The 20,267-nt window shown below is 39.4% G+C and overlaps 1 protein-coding gene across 1 annotated transcript in view; it reads left to right on the top strand.

The window, feature by feature from the left end:
• Positions 1–20,267, top strand: part of LOC126484274 (pre-mRNA-splicing factor ATP-dependent RNA helicase DHX16) — a 111,433-nt gene that overhangs the window by 10,722 nt on the left and 80,444 nt on the right. Inside the window, exons 4-5 of the mRNA XM_050107697.1 lie at positions 3,841–3,967; positions 12,271–12,492. Of these exons, the coding sequence (XP_049963654.1) occupies positions 3,841–3,967; positions 12,271–12,492 (349 nt within the window). The remainder of the gene's footprint in view (positions 1–3,840; positions 3,968–12,270; positions 12,493–20,267) is intronic.

The raw sequence follows: 20,267 nt of genomic DNA, 5'->3' as shown, positions 1-20,267 counted from the left end.
CTGAAACAATGGTCGCTCTTCCGTTTTTGGTCTTGCCCAGTGATGTTTTTCTTGCTAAAGAAGTTTGCTTTACTCTGGATCATGTATGCTTATGTTTTTTTGTTTGTTGTTGTCAAATTGATATTTGCAATGGTTCCATGTGGTCATATTGTGCCTCGAGTTCCATCACTGCTACAAGCAGTCTGATCAGTCTTACTGTTAGTAGTTGACATATTTTCAAGAATTGATTTGACACTGTGGTTTCACTTGCAGAACTTCCTGTCCTGTTCCTTTGAGACGAGACGTAGTGGTCCAATTGGCTCCAGATCTGGAGCTATGCCCTGCAGGCCTCAGACTAAACAACCTTTCCTTGGACGATATTTTGAAAATCGTCCTCTCTTTTAAGACGATGCAGGCAGTAAATCAACTCCTCATAGCTTGACCCCAAGTAGCAGCAGTCCAGCTGTGGTCTTAGGGGGTGGAATTCTCGTAAGCCTTTTTCCTGATAGTGGCATCATGATTCTTTGCTTTTGGATGTGTCAGTGGCCTCTGAATAGCTTGTCACACCACTTGGTGTAAGCAGAGGGATCTCCAGTCGTGTCTGGCTGCTTTACAGCATACCCACATGCAGACTGTCCGAATCACTGGGCACAGTGTGGAAAAATGAGGTTCAGGTCATCTCAGGCACGGTTCCTTTCCCGGAACTTGACGACATCTGTACTGCCTAAACACCTCTTATTTGAACCAGACTGGAGGTGCACAACAGATTTTCAGGTTCATATCTCCTTATGCCCCAGACACAGTGCCCCATTTCTGCCGGATGTGTCCTATTCCTGCTTCCTTATGGGTGGCAGTTAAGCGAGAACTCAATCACCTCCACAAAGCCGGGCTAATTGAACCTGTTGAAACCGGCATGTGGGCCATAACCCTGGTGGTGGTCAAGAAACCCAGTGGCTCCCTCTGGCTGTGTGGAGATTTTAAACTAACAAACAAAGCCCAGGCACAGATAGAAACGTACCCCATACCACGTACAGAGGACTTCCTCATAAAGCTTGTTGGAGTGAATATTTTCTTTGGCTTATATAAATATGAGCTCTTGTGCTTTGGGATCTCTTCTGCTCCAGCAATTTTCCATTGATACCTCGAACAGTTAACCATGTTGATCCCTGCTTGTACTAACTGTCTCAGAAACTTAATTGTCACAGGCACTAACCGTCAGGACCATCATTGCAACCTTCGTACCCTGTTTACTGTGTTGTGTGATGCAGGGCTCAAGTGCTGTTTACACAAATGCCAGTTTTTTCATGAGCGAGTGGAATATCTTGGCCATTTACTCAACAAAGAAGGTATGCAGCCCACTGACCGCAATATTTCTGCCATTGATTCTGCCCCCAAAACTTGCAGGAGCTGCAGCTTTTTTGGAAAGATGAATTATTATTGTCAGTTCCTTCCACAAGTGGCTAAAATTATGCATCCGGTCTGTCATGGTCGCCATTTGTATTATTATGGGAAAAGGATCTGTAAATGATAAGGGAAATATTATTTAAACGGTTAAATGATTTTTTAAGGTTATTCTTGGATATATTATCAGATAAATGAGGGATTTTGGCTTTCCAAACAGTCACTGTAGCTAATGAAGAAGACATTGAACAATAAGATTTCATTATGAGTACATAGACATAAATATTGAAAATGTTCTTATGTCCCCTCTTCAAAAGATTTTTTGTACCTCTTCAGCTCTGCAGTAACATGTTGGTGTTTCCCTTCATTATTACTGATCCTCAGGATTTTCCAAACATTTATTATGATGTACTTTCATGGACTAATAAATAAATATCCAAACAACTTTTAAAAACTGTCCTAAATATATTTTCACACGCAAACTTTACATAATACATTCACAAAGTGTGCGTACATCTTTTACACAAGCATTCATATACATCTTGTCTCTTTCAGATCTCAACACAGACGAGCAGCTATTAATTAATTAGTGTGTGCTGGATTGCTCATTAATAATCTTTTCTGGCCTTGATATCTTTTATCATTGTCACAGATGTTATCGTTATCTAGCGCCCAGAGAGGACAACTTTTAATCAATTTAAAAATTTACCGCCACATCTAGAATACATTCTGGAATTCTGAAAGCAGCTGGGGTAAAATATAGGGAGCAAGAGGTCATATACAACTCGTACAGAAGCCAGACTGCAGTTATAAGGGTTGAAGGACATGAAAGGGAAGCAGTAGTTGAGAAGGGAATGAGACAATGTCATAACCTATCCCTGATGTTATGCAGTCTGTGCATTGAGCTATCGGTAAAGGAAACCGAAGGAAAATTTGGAGAAGGAATTAAAGTTCAGGGGGAAAGAATGAAAATTTTTAGCTTTGTTGATGATATTGTAATTGTGTCAGACACAGCAAATGAATTGAAGAGTAGTTGAATGGGGGTTATAAGATGAGCATCACAAAAGTAAATCAAGGGTAGTGGAATGTGGTATAATTAAATCTGGCAATGCTGAGGAATTAGATTTGGAAATGAGACAATAAAAGTAGTAGATGAAGTTTGGTAGTTGAGCAGTAAAATAATTGATGATGACCAAAGCAGAGAGCATACAAAATAGAGACTGACTTTAGCAAATACAAAATTTCTGGAAAAGATGATTTTGTGAACATCTAATATAAATTTTGGCGTTAGGATGTCTTTTTCTGAAGGTACTTGTATGAAATGTAGCCTTGTACAGAAGTGAAACATGGACAGTAAACCGTTCGGACAAGAAGAGAATAGATACCGTTGAAATGTGGTGCTATAGAAGAAGGTTGAAGATTAGATGAGTAGTGTGTGTAACTAATGAGGAAGTACAGAACCAAATTGTGGAGAAAAGAAATTTATGGCAGAGCTTGACAAAAAGAAGGGATTAGTTGACAGGACACATTCTGCGGCATAATGGCATTACTGTATCAGTTTGGTACTGGAGGGAAGTGTTTGGGGTAAAAATTGTATAGGGAGATCAAGAGATGAATAGAATAAGCAGGTTCAAATGAATGCAGGCAGCAGAAGGTATTCATAGGTGAAGAGGCTTGCACAGGATGGACTAAAGTGGAGAGCTGCAACAAACCAGCTGTTGGACTGAAGAAGAAGAAGAAGAAAAAAAAAAAACAACTACTACTACTACTACTACCACTACTACCACTACCACCACCAACACCACCACCACCACCACCACTAGCACTACCACCACCACCATTGTTGTTGTGGTCTTCAGTCCTGAGACTGGTTTGTAGTAAATGCTGTTGAATACCCAAGAGGTGTATCAGGAATTATGACATGCCTGCTCACTCACCCACACATACAGTGATTGAGGGTGTGTATTTTTTTTGTTTTTGCAAGTAAAAATTCTAGTGAGAATTTTCTTAATTCCTGATTTCTCTTAGTTGCTATAGCAGCATTCATCCAATGACATTTTTGGACAAGCTCATAGCAAAATGCGATATGTTATCAACACCGTTATTTTCCTTTCATCTTGAAATTTTCCCTACTGTCTGGCATCTTTACTTACAAAAGAATTGACAAAAATTTTCCCTCTCATTAAACTCTTTACAAAAGAATTGCCAAAAATTTTCCCTCTCATTAAACTCTAAAGGTATATTTTTTACATTTGATCTTGTATTATGTAATAAACTTTTCTGTTGCGCAGTGTGTTTATGTTACATTTGAACTGTAGTATTTTGCATACTTTCCATTGTGTGTGTCATAAGTAGTTATACTAGAAAGCTAATTGATAAGGAAAGAATTTGAACATTTCATTTTTGGACTTAACAGATACATTGCAGATGTTAATCTTTGTTTTTTGTGTATTCACTCAGGCTTACTGAAAGGGAAAGAAAGGAGAGAGATCATAAGAAAAAATTGCTTCAGCTTGCTAAAGAACATGAGAGAGCCAGAGAACTGGAAAAAGTTCAACGATATCACATGCCTGAGGACGCTCGAAAGGTAAACAAAATACAAGCTTGTTATCAAAAAATTTGTTAATTGCAGAGTTGTGATTTATCATAAATCAGTATTTATACACATGAAGATGGCACATTAACTCATTTATTGTATTTTCATCAGGACAGAAAGCCTTTAGGCATGTGAAGTAAGTCAGGTGTAGAGATCGTTTTGTATTATGTACTATGATAGCAGGTTCATCCTAAAGTACCAGGCTTACTTCATTGCCTTATATTCATTCACCCAACAAGCCATAGAGGACTGATTTTCTAGCAGTGAATGGCAGTTCCAACTTGGGTGGATATTGAGAGGCCAGTGTTATCTGATTTATAGACATTTATTTGAAATTCACTAACACATTTTGTCAGAAATTGAGTGCCAGGTCTGAAGAGCTCTTGTGAAGCTAAATTTGAGAACATTTGTTCATCACTTAGACACATTTTCAGGTATAGGCTGACTCCTTATTTCCTTCATACCTCTGTTAACAATGTAAAACAATTGAAATTGAGTTTTGTAGTGAGATGATCTGCAAAGGATAATCATAAATTTTTAATTATCACATTGAAAAAATAAAGTTGTATAATTAATTCCTGAATGGAGCAATATATACAATAAGGGAAAGGCAACCACTCACCTATAGCAGATGAAAGTATGGAGCCCACTTCACACTAGTTTTCGAGCACCAGCACTTTTTCTAGCAAAAGTATGCACTTTCACATACATACAGCCACACAGACACCCAAACATACGCCATGGTGGCCACGGAAAGACTGATTATTGTTATTTGATTACTGAAAGTAGTTGGCTGAGCTGCTGAAGGTGGGGAGGGTAGGGGATAGGGAGAAAGAGGTGTATCTTTGGACAGATGGCGCTGTGGCCACACAAGAAGACAAAATGAGTACAGTGGGTAGAGGAAAAAGAGATGTAGTAGGAGGATGATGGAGGAAAAGAGAAAGAGGCAGAAAGGGAGTGGATAGAGAAGAGAGAGGAGTTGGAAAATTGGGGTTGGGGCGTGTGTGTGTGTGTGTGTGTGTGTGTGTGTGTGTGTGTGTGTGTGAGAGAGAGAGAGAGAGAGAGAGAGAGAGAGAGAGAGAGAGAGAGAGAGAGAATATGCCTTTTTTGGAAAATGAGGTTGGGGGAGGGAGTGGTGTTTGAAGGCAGTACGCAATCCGAATGGAGGAGGAGCGATATGGACAGAACAGAGAAGGCATTGGGAATAGGTTAGCTGAGGTTTAGGCCAAGGAATTGGGAGAATGCTAAAAGTTCAGGAGAGAGAATTCCCATGTGCGTAGTTCAGAGAAACTTGTGCTGGAAGGGAGTATCCAGATGGCCCATGTAGCAAAGCAGCAGTGCAAGTCTTTTGTGTTGTGCTATGCTGCATGTTCGGTTACTGGATGGTCAAGTTTGTGGTCTGTCACAGTTTGGCAGTGGCCATTCAAGTGATTAGACAGTTGGTTTCTAGTCATATGCACATAGAATGCTACACAGAAATTGCTGCACAGCTGATATATAACATGAGTGCCTTCACAGGTGACCCTTCCTTGTATTGGCTAGGAAATGCCTGTAGGTGGACTACCATAATGGGTGGTGCATGTTGCAGATCTTGCATTTGGGACAATCACAAGAGAATGACCCATGTGGTGCAGAATTAGGAATAGTATTGGAATGGGGACAGACGGATATTCTATAAGTTGGATGGGTGGCGGAACACTAATTTGGGGGACACACATAGGATTTTGGGTAGGATATCCCTCATCTCAAGCACAATGAGTAGGATTCAAAACCCAGGTTGGTCACAGATAAATGTCTGCAGCCCTAGTGCACATTGGAATCCCCACGCCACATAATTATAGCACACTGTTAGAGAAACCAAAGCAAAATAACATATGCCATTGGTAAAATAAAGTGTTTTGTGGTAATTCGTTTTTGAATGCAATCGAACTGTTGTAGCCATGTCAGACCAATTGCGATGACTTCTTTAGATGTCTGGATTTGCCTGAACGTAACACAACATTTTTGCTGCTGCCGAAAACAAATTACCTCAAAATACTCCACTACATCAATGGGTTGCACCATGTTGTTTTGGCTTCTCTAATGGCATGCTGCTGCACTGTGGTGTGGAGAATTCAGTGAGTACCAGGACAACAGACGTGATCCTGCAACAAAAAAGTATTTATATAACATTGCGTTTTTGACATTTTAATTGGAATTTTATGACTGTCCATAATACCAACTCAGATAAAATATTATTTGTTTCCATCACATTGTTGAGTGTTACTTCAGATCTTTTACAAAACCGTAAAAAATTACTCGGCAATAACTTTGTCATATTCTCAAACTTTGAAGGATGTTAGTTTTACAGAAAGATTTTGGATATTCAGCCATTTACTGGACCAGTGTTATTTTTGTGATTAAAAAAATTATTGGACAGCCAGGTGATGCTGCTTCCGTATTTGCCACTGGCATTTACAGTTTCAGGTGAAATGTCTTTATAATGCTTTATGAAAGAGATACATTGTACCGCGTGGTTCCTACATGCTATTGCCATGTCACATTTAATGTTCCACCCATCCTATGGAAGTATTTCCACCATCGTAGCCAACTTTCCAGTTTACTAATGCTGTCAGTTATGGCTTGACTCATATACCACACTTCCTTTTCAGATCTTTCTATTGAATTATTTACAGTGTGATATTTCATTCCATTCTGCATAAATCTGAGCAATATTTTGTCTCTATAGCAGTCTGCTCAAAAATTAATATTTATTCCAGTCAGAGACAGGCAGATATAGTACTCTCATGATTGCATTCTGACTTCAGCTTTTGATGTGCTGCATTTGTCTTCATCTGGTGCCAATTTGTCAAAGATAGGATGATGTGTGGAGTATGTTAACTGCAGTAGCTTGTGTTTGCATAATATAATGAAACAAAATTTATGGCTGTTCACATATAAATGTGCTTCTGATAGTGGTACAAATATTTTTACTATTTTTTGTGTAATTATGTGTGTTTTAAGATGTTGTTATATAACCCAAATGACCTTGAATCAAATCAGTGATTTCTGTAACTTTGTAAACAATCATTATATAAAACTTCTAAAACCCACACAAACATATCATCCATTTTTATATGTGTCTCATTGATTCTCATTTATTCTCCCATTTTCTTTTATTCTTTATCATTGGAATCTGTAGCATGTGTTTCTATTGTATGTAAAGTGTTGTAATTAGATATAAGTACAAAGCAACCTGTAGACTAAACACTGCTTTATTCCACGGAAGCATTAACTACTTGAACACAGTCTTTAAGTAACATCATTCAGCAGGAACCAATTACGTACACAAAGAGCTGTAGCAATATACATAGAGAACTGGCACTGACCATAGCTCGGCTAGTCTTAAATAGCATGGAGTCTGATATACATATATATATATCACACACACACACACACACACACACACACACACACACACACATACAAGTCTGAGGTACCCTCTGCAGGCAACACAGTACTGCTGCATGCATGGCCTTTTGAAAGTAAGTGTATGTGTCACTGCATTCCTCCTCTCTTAGGGAGATCATGGATTCTTGGGACATCCATACTGTCCTCCTCAGATGTTGGGCTCTGGTGAAAGTGGCGTGCTGCAGTGGGAGCATACAGTCTGAAGTGCCACAGACGTGTACACATTCTGTACCCACCTTCCTGTGTCGAATGAATCATATGATAACACGGGCAATGCTGTTCCCATGTTGATCTTGGGCATTGGCTCTGGTGATATTGCTTGCAATGGTGATGATACAGGTATCAGTGGTTGCTCAGGAATGGGTGATGGAATCCCTGGGGTGGTGTGAGAAGCAATAGAGGAGCTGCTGGTTTGGCCACTGAGGCGGAGTAGAGAACTGACAGCAGCATATGATGTGGATGTGGTCAGAGGTGATGGCATGACATCAGGTGATGCTCGGCGAAGGCAAAGCTGATCATTCTGCCTTGAGCAGAGGCTGTTGTCCGTGTTGATGTCTCAGAGACACCATCCCCGGCGTTTGGCAAAGACAGCTGGAATGTATTTAGGGTGCTGTCTGAAGCAGCGGACCCAGACAGCCACACCCAGCTGGAAGGGACGCAGCAGCTCCATGGGTTGATGTTCAGGTGGAGGATGCAGGAGGTGTAGCAATGTCCTTGACTGGTGCCCGTGGAGTAGCTCCGCTGGGCTCTTCTTGCCGAACGCTGTGAAACGGTATAAGGAGAGCAACCAAACTAAGACGAAGAGTTGGCAGCATGCCTTTTCATCTGAGATTTGAACGTTTGCACTAGGTGTTCCGCATCACCACTAGATTGTGCATGAAATGGCGGGGCAAGGATATGATGGGTACCATGGGAATCGTAAAATGCCACTAACTTTTGTGATGAAAATTGCGGCCTATTACCAGACACTAACATCATGGGCAAGCCTTACAGTGAAAGAATTTTGGATAAAAGCTGCGACGATGGCAGTTGTGGATATGGAAACACAATGAATGGCATTTGGAAAATGAGAATATGTGTCAACAACCAACAGCCAATAAGTGTTGAGAAAGTGGCCAAGGAGATAATGATACCTGCGATCACATGCTGTGAACAGGAGGCAGCTAGCTGGGTAACATCACCGTCCAAGCCAGGCCAAAACACATGTTGACGAGCCAATGTTTTTGTGCGTGATACACCCAATGAGCTGCATGTAATAAACAGAGTGCCCCCGAACGAAGTACTGAGGTGATCAGTACTCCAGGGGTTGCGTGATCCATGTCTAAAAGCAGAACACCATCCACAACGTAAAATCTATGGTGAAAGAAGTAATAATTATGGAGGGGGTCGTACACACGAGAAGGTTCTGAATCCAGCTAAGCATGTTGTACGAATTTTATGACCTGCAAAAATGGGATTTCAAGCTACAGCCTTTGCAATCCGTGTGCTGGTTTCAGGAAAATCGTCAACTGTCTGCTGTACAGCAACATCATTGTGGAAGCAAAGCAATTCCTCCTGATCCAATCCTGGATCTGGACCAGCCAGCAGGTCGGAGGAAACATCGGCATGTGTGTGTTGATTAATTGGGTGGAAATGGATCTGTTAGTTGTAACACAAAAGGAAAAGAGTGCAACATTGAGTGTGATGTGTTGCTTTATCTGGCAGTGATGCAGAAGGTCTGAATAAGACAACCAGTGGTTTGTGATTGGTGACCAGGTGGAATTTCGTACCATAGAGAAAAACATGGAACTTCTTCACAGCATATACAGTAGCCAAAGCTTCCTTTCCTGTCTGAGAGTGCCTAGTTTGAGCAAGAGTCAGCATTTGTGAGGAATAAACAACAGGCCACTCAGAGTCATTGGAATACCTATGTCAGTACAACCTACAGCCCATTCTGCGAAGGTTGTTCCATTGCAAGGACCAAGTGGTGGCCTGGTTGATACATCACTAAGCAGGGCACAGTCTGCAGTGTGGTCTTAAGGGTGGTAAATGCGGTTTACAAGCTGGTGACCAGTGAAACTGAGTCCCTTTGCACAACAATGCATGTAACAGTTGCACGATTGTCGCTGCCCCTGGCAAAAATCGATGGTAGTTGGCATCTTTGCCGAGAAAAACGTGAAGTACTTTGATTGACAAAGGGTGTGGAAGGGACACAATAGCAGAAACGTGTTGATGTGTGGGCTTGAGACCCTTGTGAGAAACTTCAGACCCAAGACAAACAATACAAGGTTGAAAAAAGTGACATTTTTTAAAATTACACTTCAACCCAGTTGCTTGGAGGACATAAAAAAAGAGTACAGAGATTTTGTAAATGTTCCTCACTGGAGGTACCAGAAACTATAATGTCATCCAAATAGTTTGCACAACCTTTCACAGAAACTGTAAGTTGTTCCAAAAAATGTTGAAAAATAGCAACTCCAAAAGGCAACTGCAATATTAGTACAGTCAAAAAGTAGTATTGACAATTAACATACGTTGTGACTCTGTATCTGAGGCATAACCGGCCTGACGGTTTTCTTACAATAACTGAGGGGTAGACCGTGTACTTCATGCAATAGGCTGAACAATGCCAGATTCCATGAGGTGACCTAATTCATCTTTGACTTGTTCCCTGAGTACCGCTGGAACTGGGTGGGCCTGGAAAAAATGAGGTCGAGCAGGTTTCATGGTAATGTGCACTTGAAAATTGTTGGCACACCCCAATCCAGGAGAGAACAAAGAGGAAAACTCAGAACGTAATGCATCTAACTGTGTATGAGGCACTTGTTCAGACACTAAATTCACTTAATCTGAAATGGTAAAACCAAGCCACTTAAGAGTGTCTAATGCAAACAGATTCTTTGTACATGTCTTATCTACAACAAGGAATGCAAGTGACTGGACTATTGACTTGTAGGGTGCTGGGGGAGAGTATTGGCCGAGAATAGAAGCACTCTGTTTTGTGATTTACTAACTTTCATGGCACAGGTAAAAGCGGAGGGGAACCCAAGTCCATGTAAGTTTGTGAGTTTAACATGGTTATTGCAGCGCCTATACCCACTTGCATGTGTAGAACATACAAAGAACCATAAAATCCACGAAAAGCTTGTTTGGTGGAACAGAAGCAGCTGATACAATGTTTACACCCATATCTGTATCAGGATTATTGTGCTGAATTTTTGCATTACAAACAGAAGCAATTTGACCTTTTTGTTGCAATTATGACACGTAGCCTAGCGTTTTGGGCAATCTGGGCTCTCAAGGTTAATGAAACAATAAGGGAAGGAAGGGAGCATGGAATGCATATGTTGCTGTTTACTAGCCTGTGTACTTTGTTGATGCGGCTGCTGCTGGGAGCAGGCCGGCCACCTTGACACTGTGTGATTGTAGGCGGACTGCAGCATCCATGTCTCCCCTCTGCAAACTATCTGAAGCTTGGTGTGGAGGAGTGGGTTGGATTGCTGATACATCACACCATGACTCAGTTTGATTACCCTCAGCTTGCGACTCCTCAAATGAGGATTTTCACACTGGTGGGCACGCTCTCGCACCTCATTGATCCAGAGCTAAATAAATGATAGCCTCTCACACAATCTGATCAGCATACAGCTCTTTATGCACATTGGATACAAAATGACAATGAAGACTTAACCCATGGATCAGCTGCCCATGCTAGATAGGATTGATGTGGTTGCTTCCTACAGTGGCAAAACTCAACCCGAGATGCAATAAGATGGGTGCGCTTACAGTAGTATTTTGAAAAATGTTCACACATTTGGTCAAATGTTAAAGAAGATGGATCCCGCAAAGGGATGAGTTGACACAGGATTTGATGCATTCTTGATGATACCTTTGAAAGGAACAAGACACAACATAAAATAGTGTCAGTGATCCCAAAAGCTTGAAAGTGTGGTTGCAGACATTTCCCGTATGCATCCCATTCCTCAATGGACTTGTTGTCTGTAGAAAAGGGAGGTGGATAAACCATGGGGCTTGCGGAGGGCAAAACAGCAGGTGACACAGACAGAGGGGCATGCTGAGTAGACAAAACAGAAGCCAGTGATTGAAGTACCTGAGTTTGATTGTTCAGTGCCTATGATTGGTGGTGCAATGCCATGGCAAATGATTCTTGAGTCATGTTGTAATTAGATATCAGTACAACACAACGAGTAGACTGAACACAACTTTATTCCACAGAAACATTAACAACTTGAAAACAGTCTTTAAGTAACATTCAGCATAAACCAATCATGTACATAAAGATCTGTAATAGTACACATAGAGTACTGAGGCTGAGCTACACACACACACACACACACACACACACACACACGCACACGCACACGCATGCACAGACATATGCGTGTGCACGCGTATGCATATGTCTGAGGTGCTGTCAGCAGACAACATAGCACTGTGCAGTCTTTTGAAAGTATGTGCACGTTTCATTGCATAAAGCAACGTCGTTTCTTTTATATTATTGCGTGAAACTTGGGGAACTTTCCAAATGTCCCATTTTTTCCCCTTCTTTCACCTCCACTTCCTCCTTGTTTCCCAGTCTCTTGACTTTTTCGTACAATTGTTTTGTGTTCCAGGTTGCTGCTACTTTGGCAAAATAGCTTTGCAAATTGTTATGCTTTATTGTTTAATGGAATGACTTGACAGATTTGAAAAGTTATCAATTAATCTGTTTTTTTTTCCCAATTACAGGAAATTTATATACAGTATTCTGAAACATATATTAGTTAATAGCAGATTTTACTTACTGCAGACCGTAATTCTGTAGAAACTGTTAAATTTATATAGCAGTGAAATTTTTGTTTCAGGATAAATCCCATGAGAAATATGAAGAAATCGATGAGAGAGAAAAAGTCCCCCATTATGAGCAGCGAAAGTGGGAGGAGGAGCAGATGTCATCAGCAGTTTTTAAATTTGGAGCTAGAGATGCTAAAGAAAGAAAATATAAAGAAGAACTGAAAGAATATGATTTAGTTTTAGATGATCAGATTGAATTTATTCAGGCACTTCAAATGCCTGGTGACAGACAGGTAATGATTTTTGGTTAATGAACTTTTATAGCTCTTGTGTGCTTGTGGTATAGCTGTGTTGTAATGATCTGAATATTTACTAGTGTAATAATACACACGTCAGATAACTTTTTAATGACATAAACTGTGTAAAAAATGATGTTAAGTTGCTACAGAACTAAAGAAATGTATGGTCCACGAACAAGGCACAATACTACTCTTGGACGTGAAGGTATTCAGTGTGAACCAGAGCTAAACTGACAAAATTTAAGAGATTATTTGGCATATTTTCGAAGTATTTTAGTATGAGAGGCCTGTACTCTCTGGTGGCTCATTACAGAGTAATTACATATAGTTTGATTTCTTACGTTCTTGTGTTGGTATCGTACAAAAATGTCTGCACAACAGTGCAAATATAGGCAGTATGTGCTCCTTGTCTCATTTGGAAGTAAACTTGTTCCATTCACTTCTGGTACTTGCTGATGACAATAGTAAGGCACACTTTACTCTTGGCCCTCAAGCTTGCATTCAGTAGTGTTTTGTCCTATCTCGTGTTTGTTTTTCCGGTGGAGCTGGTTGTACACTAACAGTGATATGCAGCAATGTGGGGATGGGTTTATTGATGAAGAATCAGCTGATACATATCTCATGTGTGGGCTCACTGAATTCAGTGGAAAAGGAGCACAATGATGCTATACCCAGATGTTCGCGCAGCGATGGCACCCACATCATTTTAGTTTTGTATCTATGCATAGGATCCCATGCATGACTGGATGCTTTTGTGTTACTACATTTTAATGATTGTGTATTACACACCGTTTTACTGTTGTGAAAGTACTTTTAAAAAAACGAAGATAATTCTGGTAACAAACCCAAATAAAACATAATTAAATTATTACTTTGTAAAGAGCCACTGGAGACCACAAGTCCCTTACACCAAACTACTTAGAAAATATCCCTGAATTACCGCTGAAATGTCATTGGTGGAGCTCTGGTTCACATTTTATAATAGGAAAATACTAAATTCACTCAAGAGTAAAAACTCACATGGAATTGATGGCATTTCCCACAGAGTACTAAAAGCTTGTTCCCAACAAATAAGTAGGGTTCTCAGCCACATATGTAGTAGCTCACTGAAACAGGACATTTTTCCAGGTAGACTGAAATACGCTATTGTTAAACCATTGTACAAAAAAAGGGATAGATCTGATTCTAACAACTACCACCCAATCTCACTTCTGACAGCTTTATCCAAAATTCTTGAAAAAGTAATGTATTCAAGAGTAGCATTTGTATTTGTAAAAATGAAGTACTAGCAAAATGTCAGTTTGGTTTTCAGAAAGGATTTTCAGGAGAAAATGCTATATAAGCTTCCACTGATCAAATATTAAATGCGTTGAATAACCAAACGTCACCCATTGGGATATTTTGCGATCTCTCGTGAGCTTTTGATTGTGTGGATCATGAAATTCTTCTAGATAAGGTTAAGTATTGCAGCATGAGTGGGACAGTGCACAAATGGTTTAATTCATACTTAACCGGAAGAATGCAGAAGGTTGAAATTAACAGCACAAATAGTCTGCAAAAACCAGCATTGTCCTCTAAGTGGGCAGGTATCAAGAATGGTGTCCTACAGGGTTCAGTCTGGGGTCCCTGATTGTTCTTAATATATATTAACAACTTCCCACTCTGTATTCCTGAAGATTCAAAGCTAGTTCTTTTTGCTGATGATACAAGTATAGTAATCACAGCCAACAAGCAAGAATCAGCTGACGAAATTGCAAATAATGTCTTTCAGAAAATTATTAAGTGGTTCTTTGCAAATGGACTCTCACTATATTTTGAGAAAACATAGTTTATATAATTCTGTGCGGTAAATGGCATAACACCATTGTTAAATATAGACAGAAGTCTGTTGCTAAGGCAGAATACTCAAAATATCTGGGTGTGTGCATTGATGAGAAATTGAATTGGAAGAAGCACATCGATGATCTGCTGAAACGGTTAGGTTCAGCTACTTGTGCGATTAGGGTTATTGCAAAGTTTGATGATAAACATATTGGTAAATTAGTCTACTATGCTTATTTTCATTCACTGCTTTCATATGACATCATATTTTGGGTCAATTCACCATTAAGAGAGAAAGTATTCATTGCACAAAAGTGTGTAATCAGAACAATAATTGGAGCCCACCCAAGATCATCTTGCAGATGTGTATTTAAGGAACTTGAGATATTCACAGTACCTTCGCAATACATATATTCACTTATGAAATTTGTCATTAATAACCCATCCCAATTCAAAAATAATAGCAAAATGCATAGCTACAACACTAGAAGAAAGGATGATCTTCACTATTCTGTATTAAATCTCACTTTGGCACAGAAAAGGGTGAATTATGCTGCCACAAAAATCTTTGGTCATTTGCCAAATAGTATTAAAAGTCTGACAGATAGCCAACCAACATTTAAAATCAAATTAAAAGAATTTCTGAATGACAACTCCTTCTACTCAATAGATGAATTCTTAGATATAAAGTACTAACTGAAAACTTATGTTAAAGTGACACATTTCACATCATTATGAAATGTCGTATTCATGATATATGGAACAAGGATTAGTGTATGTACGTATGTATTATCATAAGACCCATCTTCCTACTTGCTTGACTTAAGCTTCTTTCAGTGTTGGTACTGTCCGTGCTGTGATGTCTGTGTCAACTGCATGTGCTAAAATCTGCATTGACTTGTAGAGGATTGTGCCCCTGGTCTGTAGGCCTGCTTCCCTGATCACCTTCTTGAGTGCTACATTAAATAATAAGCATGCTAATGCATCTCCTTGACGTAGCCCATTTTTTATTTCCAGGGGGTCTGAGTAAATTCCTTGAACTCGAATGCAGGCTTTTACGGCAGAAATCATAATTTTAACCATTCTCAAGAGCTTGCCATGTATCCCCATCTCCTGTAAGGCATGAAGCAACTGGTTTCTATTGATGCTGTCTTATGCAGCTTTAAAGTCAATAAAGAGGTGATGTGTTCCAATTCTATATTCAACAGTTTTCTCCAAAATTTGACGCAGGTTGAAAATCTGGTCTATTGTTGACCTTTCTCGTATATCCGCTTTGGTACATACCAATTTCTTTATCCACTTGTGGGAGTTTATTAGAGAAAGCCTTGTACCCCAGGTTCAGGAGGGTGATTCCACAGTGATTTCTACACTCCATTCAGTCGCCCTTTTTATGTATGGGATATAATATTCCTTCATTCCATTCATCTAGTATCCTTTCTTGTTCCCATATTAGAGTGATAAGTTCAAACAGGGACTGCTCTAATGTTGCTCCTCTACATTTTAGCAATTCTGCAGGAATGCTTTCAGTGCCAGGGGCCTTGTTATTCTTCAATTTCCTTAAAGCTTTTTTAACGTCCTCCAACCCTAGGCTATCCACCAGTGGCTTTTCATCATCCAATCCTTGCTCACAATCATTAGAGATATCCTCTGCTTGCTCTATCTCTTGATTCAGCAGGTCATTAAAGCATCTTCACCATCTATCCTGAGTCTGTTTACTCTCGCTTATTATGTTTCCTTCGTTATCTCTAATCAAGCTTGTTGTTGGAGCAAATTGTCTTCCAGCATTGTTCACTTTTATAAATAACTTCCTTGTTTCATTCTTCTTCTTGGACAATTCCGTACATTCTATTTCAGCCTTAGTCCATTCCCTTTTCTTTTGGTGATGTGTCATCTTTTCGACCCTCCTTTTCTCATGATAATCCTCCAACAAGCTTCTTGTGCAGTTTGCTGTAATGTCTTTTAGTATGCAGTTTTCTTTTCTTCAGTCACACTCTTCATCAAACCATATGGGCCTTATTGATTTTCTCTCCATTCATAGGGTTTCCTATAGCTCTTTTTATAGTTAGCCATTTTTGTTCTTTGTCATTACGTCTTGCATTGCTCCTTGTTCTCGTTCTAGGGCCTGAGAAGTTTTCTGACAGTATGATTTGCAAGTTTCTGTTAACTGCAGTGCTCTCAGAAGTACACATGTAAAGACTTTGATGATACTGGGCTATTAAGGTTTTTATTGAAGGAAAATACAAGAAACTAGGAAAACTTCACCTTCTGATTATGAGGAAAATCCTTTATGACTCAGTCACCTTTCATGGACAATATTATATAACAATTGTAATTCTGGAAGACACATGAGTTATTTAGCACTGACAGTGCTAACATATTAGTGACCACACATATATTGCAGCGAAAATATTTAGAGGCCCATGTTCCTACACATATGGCTCATAGTCAGGGAGTCATCAAAGGTGCCAACAAAAGCATAATTGTTGGTGGACTAAAATCTGTTGTGTAATGAGGCATACCTGTTATCAGCATCAAACAATTAATGGAGGAAATGGAATGAAATAACCAAAGGCATGTTTTTGAATTTCATACATGCTTTCTGAGCCTTGATTTCCAAGATTTTCTAACTGGTGTTTTTATTCATGAGATTAGTACCTAGTGGTGCTTCAGCTGCCTACACTTTGTATGTATCTGCAAACAGTACAAGAACCAAATCAGATGTTTAAATGTGGTGGTTCCCATTAAATTCAGGCTTGTAATGCTCCTTATTAAACGTGCCAATTGCAATGACAAACATTTCTCCACAGACAGGTCATGCACATGGTATCATTTGCTTTCAAGCTTTGCTGATTGGTGTTTTTATTCATAAGATTTGTACCTGACTTTGCCATACCTCCACTCTGAGGCAGTGCGTATGTGCCACTTGCAGTGACAAACATTTCTCTGCAGATAGATCATACATACAGTATCACAGAAGGACCAGATCATACATACAGTCTTGTAGAAGGAGAATGGCTCAGGAATTGATTATTATTCACAAAATCTCATTACAAGGAGATCAAATCTTCGACAGATTCTTACTCATATACTATGGCAGTTACAAGTGAAACATTATTTACATACAGTGGTGGTTAGAGAACACACATATAAAGGTATTTAAATTTGCAAGCTTTTGCAGCCAGTGGCTTCTTTTGCTGGCAGAAGGGTTGAAGGGGAAGGAATGGGGGTGAAGGTAAAGGACTGGTGAGGTTTAGGAAATGAGGAGAGTTCAGAAAAGTCACCCAGAACCCCAGGTTAGGGAAGACTTATCACCTGGGATGAGAAGGAAAGACTGATTCCTGTCCAGTAAGTCTCCACTAACCCAGGGATCTGCACGGAAGGGAAGCAGTGGTTGAGAAGGGAGTAAGACAGGGTTGCAGCCTATCCACGATGTTATTAAAACTGTATATTGAGCATGCAATAAGGAAAACAAAAGAAAAATTCGTAGCAGGAATTAAAATCCAGGGAGAAGAAATTAAAACCTTGAGGTTTTGCTGATGACATTCTAAATCTGTCAGAGATCACACAGAATTTGGAAGAGCAGTCGAATGGAACATCTTGAAAGGAGGATGTGAGATGAACACCAACAAAAGCAAAGTGAGGATAATGGAATGTAGTTGAATTAAATCAGTTGATACTGAGGGAACTGGATCAGGAAACAAGACACCTAAAGTAGTAGATGGGTTTTGCTATTTGGGCAGCAAAATAACTGATGATGATCAAAATAGACAGGATATAAAATGTAGACTGGCAATGGCAAGGAAAACGTTTCTGAAGAAGAGAAATTTGCTAACATCGAATATAGATTTAAATGTCAGGAAGTCTTTCCTGAAAGTATCTGTGTTGAGTGTAGTATGGAAGTAAAACACGCGGCAATAAACAGTTTAGGCAAGAAGAGAATAGAACCTTTTGAAATGTGGTGCTATGGTACAATGCTGAAGATTAGATGGGAAGATTACGTAATTAATGACCAAGAACTGAACAGAATTGGGGAGAAGAGATATTTGTGGCACAACTTGACTAGAAGAAGGTATCAGTTGGTAGGACACATTCTGAGGCATCAAGGGATCATGAATTTAGCATTGGAGGGAAGTGTGGAGGGAAAAATCATAGAGGGAGACTAATAGATGAATACACTGAACAGACTCAGAAGGATGTAGATGCCAGTAGTTACTCAGAGATGAAAAGGCTTGCAGAGGATACAGTAGCATGGAAAGCTGCACCACACAAGTCTTTGGCCTTAAGACCACTACGACAACAATAAACTTTTCAAGATAATTAACAGTGAAGTTCAGAAGCAGTTACACTTTCCAAAGCAGATTTTGCCTCTGTACTTGTTAGATTCTGTTATTTTCCATTATACTTTTGCTGACCTGATATTTTATGTGCAAGATGGTGTACTTCGTTAATTGAGTTACCACTAATTATGATTTCTGCACAATCTACCATAATTTTCATATGACACTTGTAAACGGTTTATTCCCAATGTGGATGCAAAAAATGGTTTCATAAACTTTTCGAAATTCCTAGACCACAAGGTATCTCACAGATAAATTTATGGTTAATACTTATAGTCCATTCTGAGAAGCAAAATCTAACCAAGCAGTTTATCAAATGCTTATTTAGTTTCTGAAATAAGAATTTGTTCGTACACCAGCCTTTAAATGGTTGGACATCACCCAAAATTTTCAATCAGTGACTGGCAATGAACTGCATAACATCTGCCTGAAAATCCCTGTTGAAAACTCAAATGAGCAATACATATGTAGAGTCTGCTCATGTAACAGTTATATGAAACCTATCTTCAAAAATGTGTGTCAAAATAGCTACCAGTTAACATCTAGATTTGTACAGCAATTGGTTTACCTGTTGATTCTTTCACTGATAATAAGACACGTGAATGTGAAACCAGACCTGGTTGTTCCATCATTCACAGTGCTAATAAATATGGAAAGAACCACTTAACTGTAAAAACAAAGTAGCCTATGTAATTTTCATGATTCCTGAAAATAGTTTTCACTATTATTCCAAAACATGGAACTATGAGACTCCAAGGACTTGACAAGTTATGCAGGTACGGGACCATTCCAACGTCTATGAACCAATCATATGCCATACATCCAGCAAAATTTCTTCTATTCCCCTTGATGAATAACCTTCCCAAAGAGATTTGTTACAGTTTCACTTGCCTGGCACAGCTGTATGGAGCAGATGAGTAGATGATTGGTCAGGATGACATAATGATCCAGTTCCACGGGCTCTTTGAAGACTTATCAGTCACATTAAGAGAGAAAGAGATCAATAACAATAAGAGATGTCAACAAATGAACTTCTTCAATAAGGTTAAGGTACCACCCTGGATAAAGGTCATTCTAACAATACTAGGTTTTGGTCTTAGTTAAAGATCAGCCACACCATTCTAATGTGTTGCCTCGCATCCCCAAGCTGTAGGTGTCTACGTCTTAGTGAGCACTAAAGTGACTTGGTTACAAATTAACTACTTTTCAGACGTATACCTACAATCATGAGTTGGAAGGTGACTGTAGTCTGCACCAAATTACTGTTAATGATGGCACGCTGTAGCTTCATGAGTAGATAGGGCAGTGCTACTCTTTCCAACAATCCAGTCTTATCGAATTAAGTAATATCTGGAATATTTGATCTGTGAGTAAGTCTTGAACCATGTCTCCTCAACCACCTGAATCCATGGATGAACAGTATGCATAATATGGAGCAAACTTCCTCTGTAAGATCTCCATAATAGCGCATTCCATCCAAGGATTTTAAGCATTCATAGGCTTGAAAATATACACAATTATATGAGTGGTAGTATGAAAACAATATATTAACAAAAATAATAAGTTCTTTAAAATACTGAAAATATAATGTAACTCAATAGACATCAAATC

This window comes from Schistocerca serialis, chromosome 6 (genome assembly GCF_023864345.2).
Source record: "Schistocerca serialis cubense isolate TAMUIC-IGC-003099 chromosome 6, iqSchSeri2.2, whole genome shotgun sequence".
NCBI classification, from domain to species: domain Eukaryota; kingdom Metazoa; phylum Arthropoda; class Insecta; order Orthoptera; family Acrididae; genus Schistocerca; species Schistocerca serialis.
The sequence above is the reverse complement of the archived record's forward strand: the minus strand, read 5'-3'. Positions and strand labels throughout refer to the sequence as shown.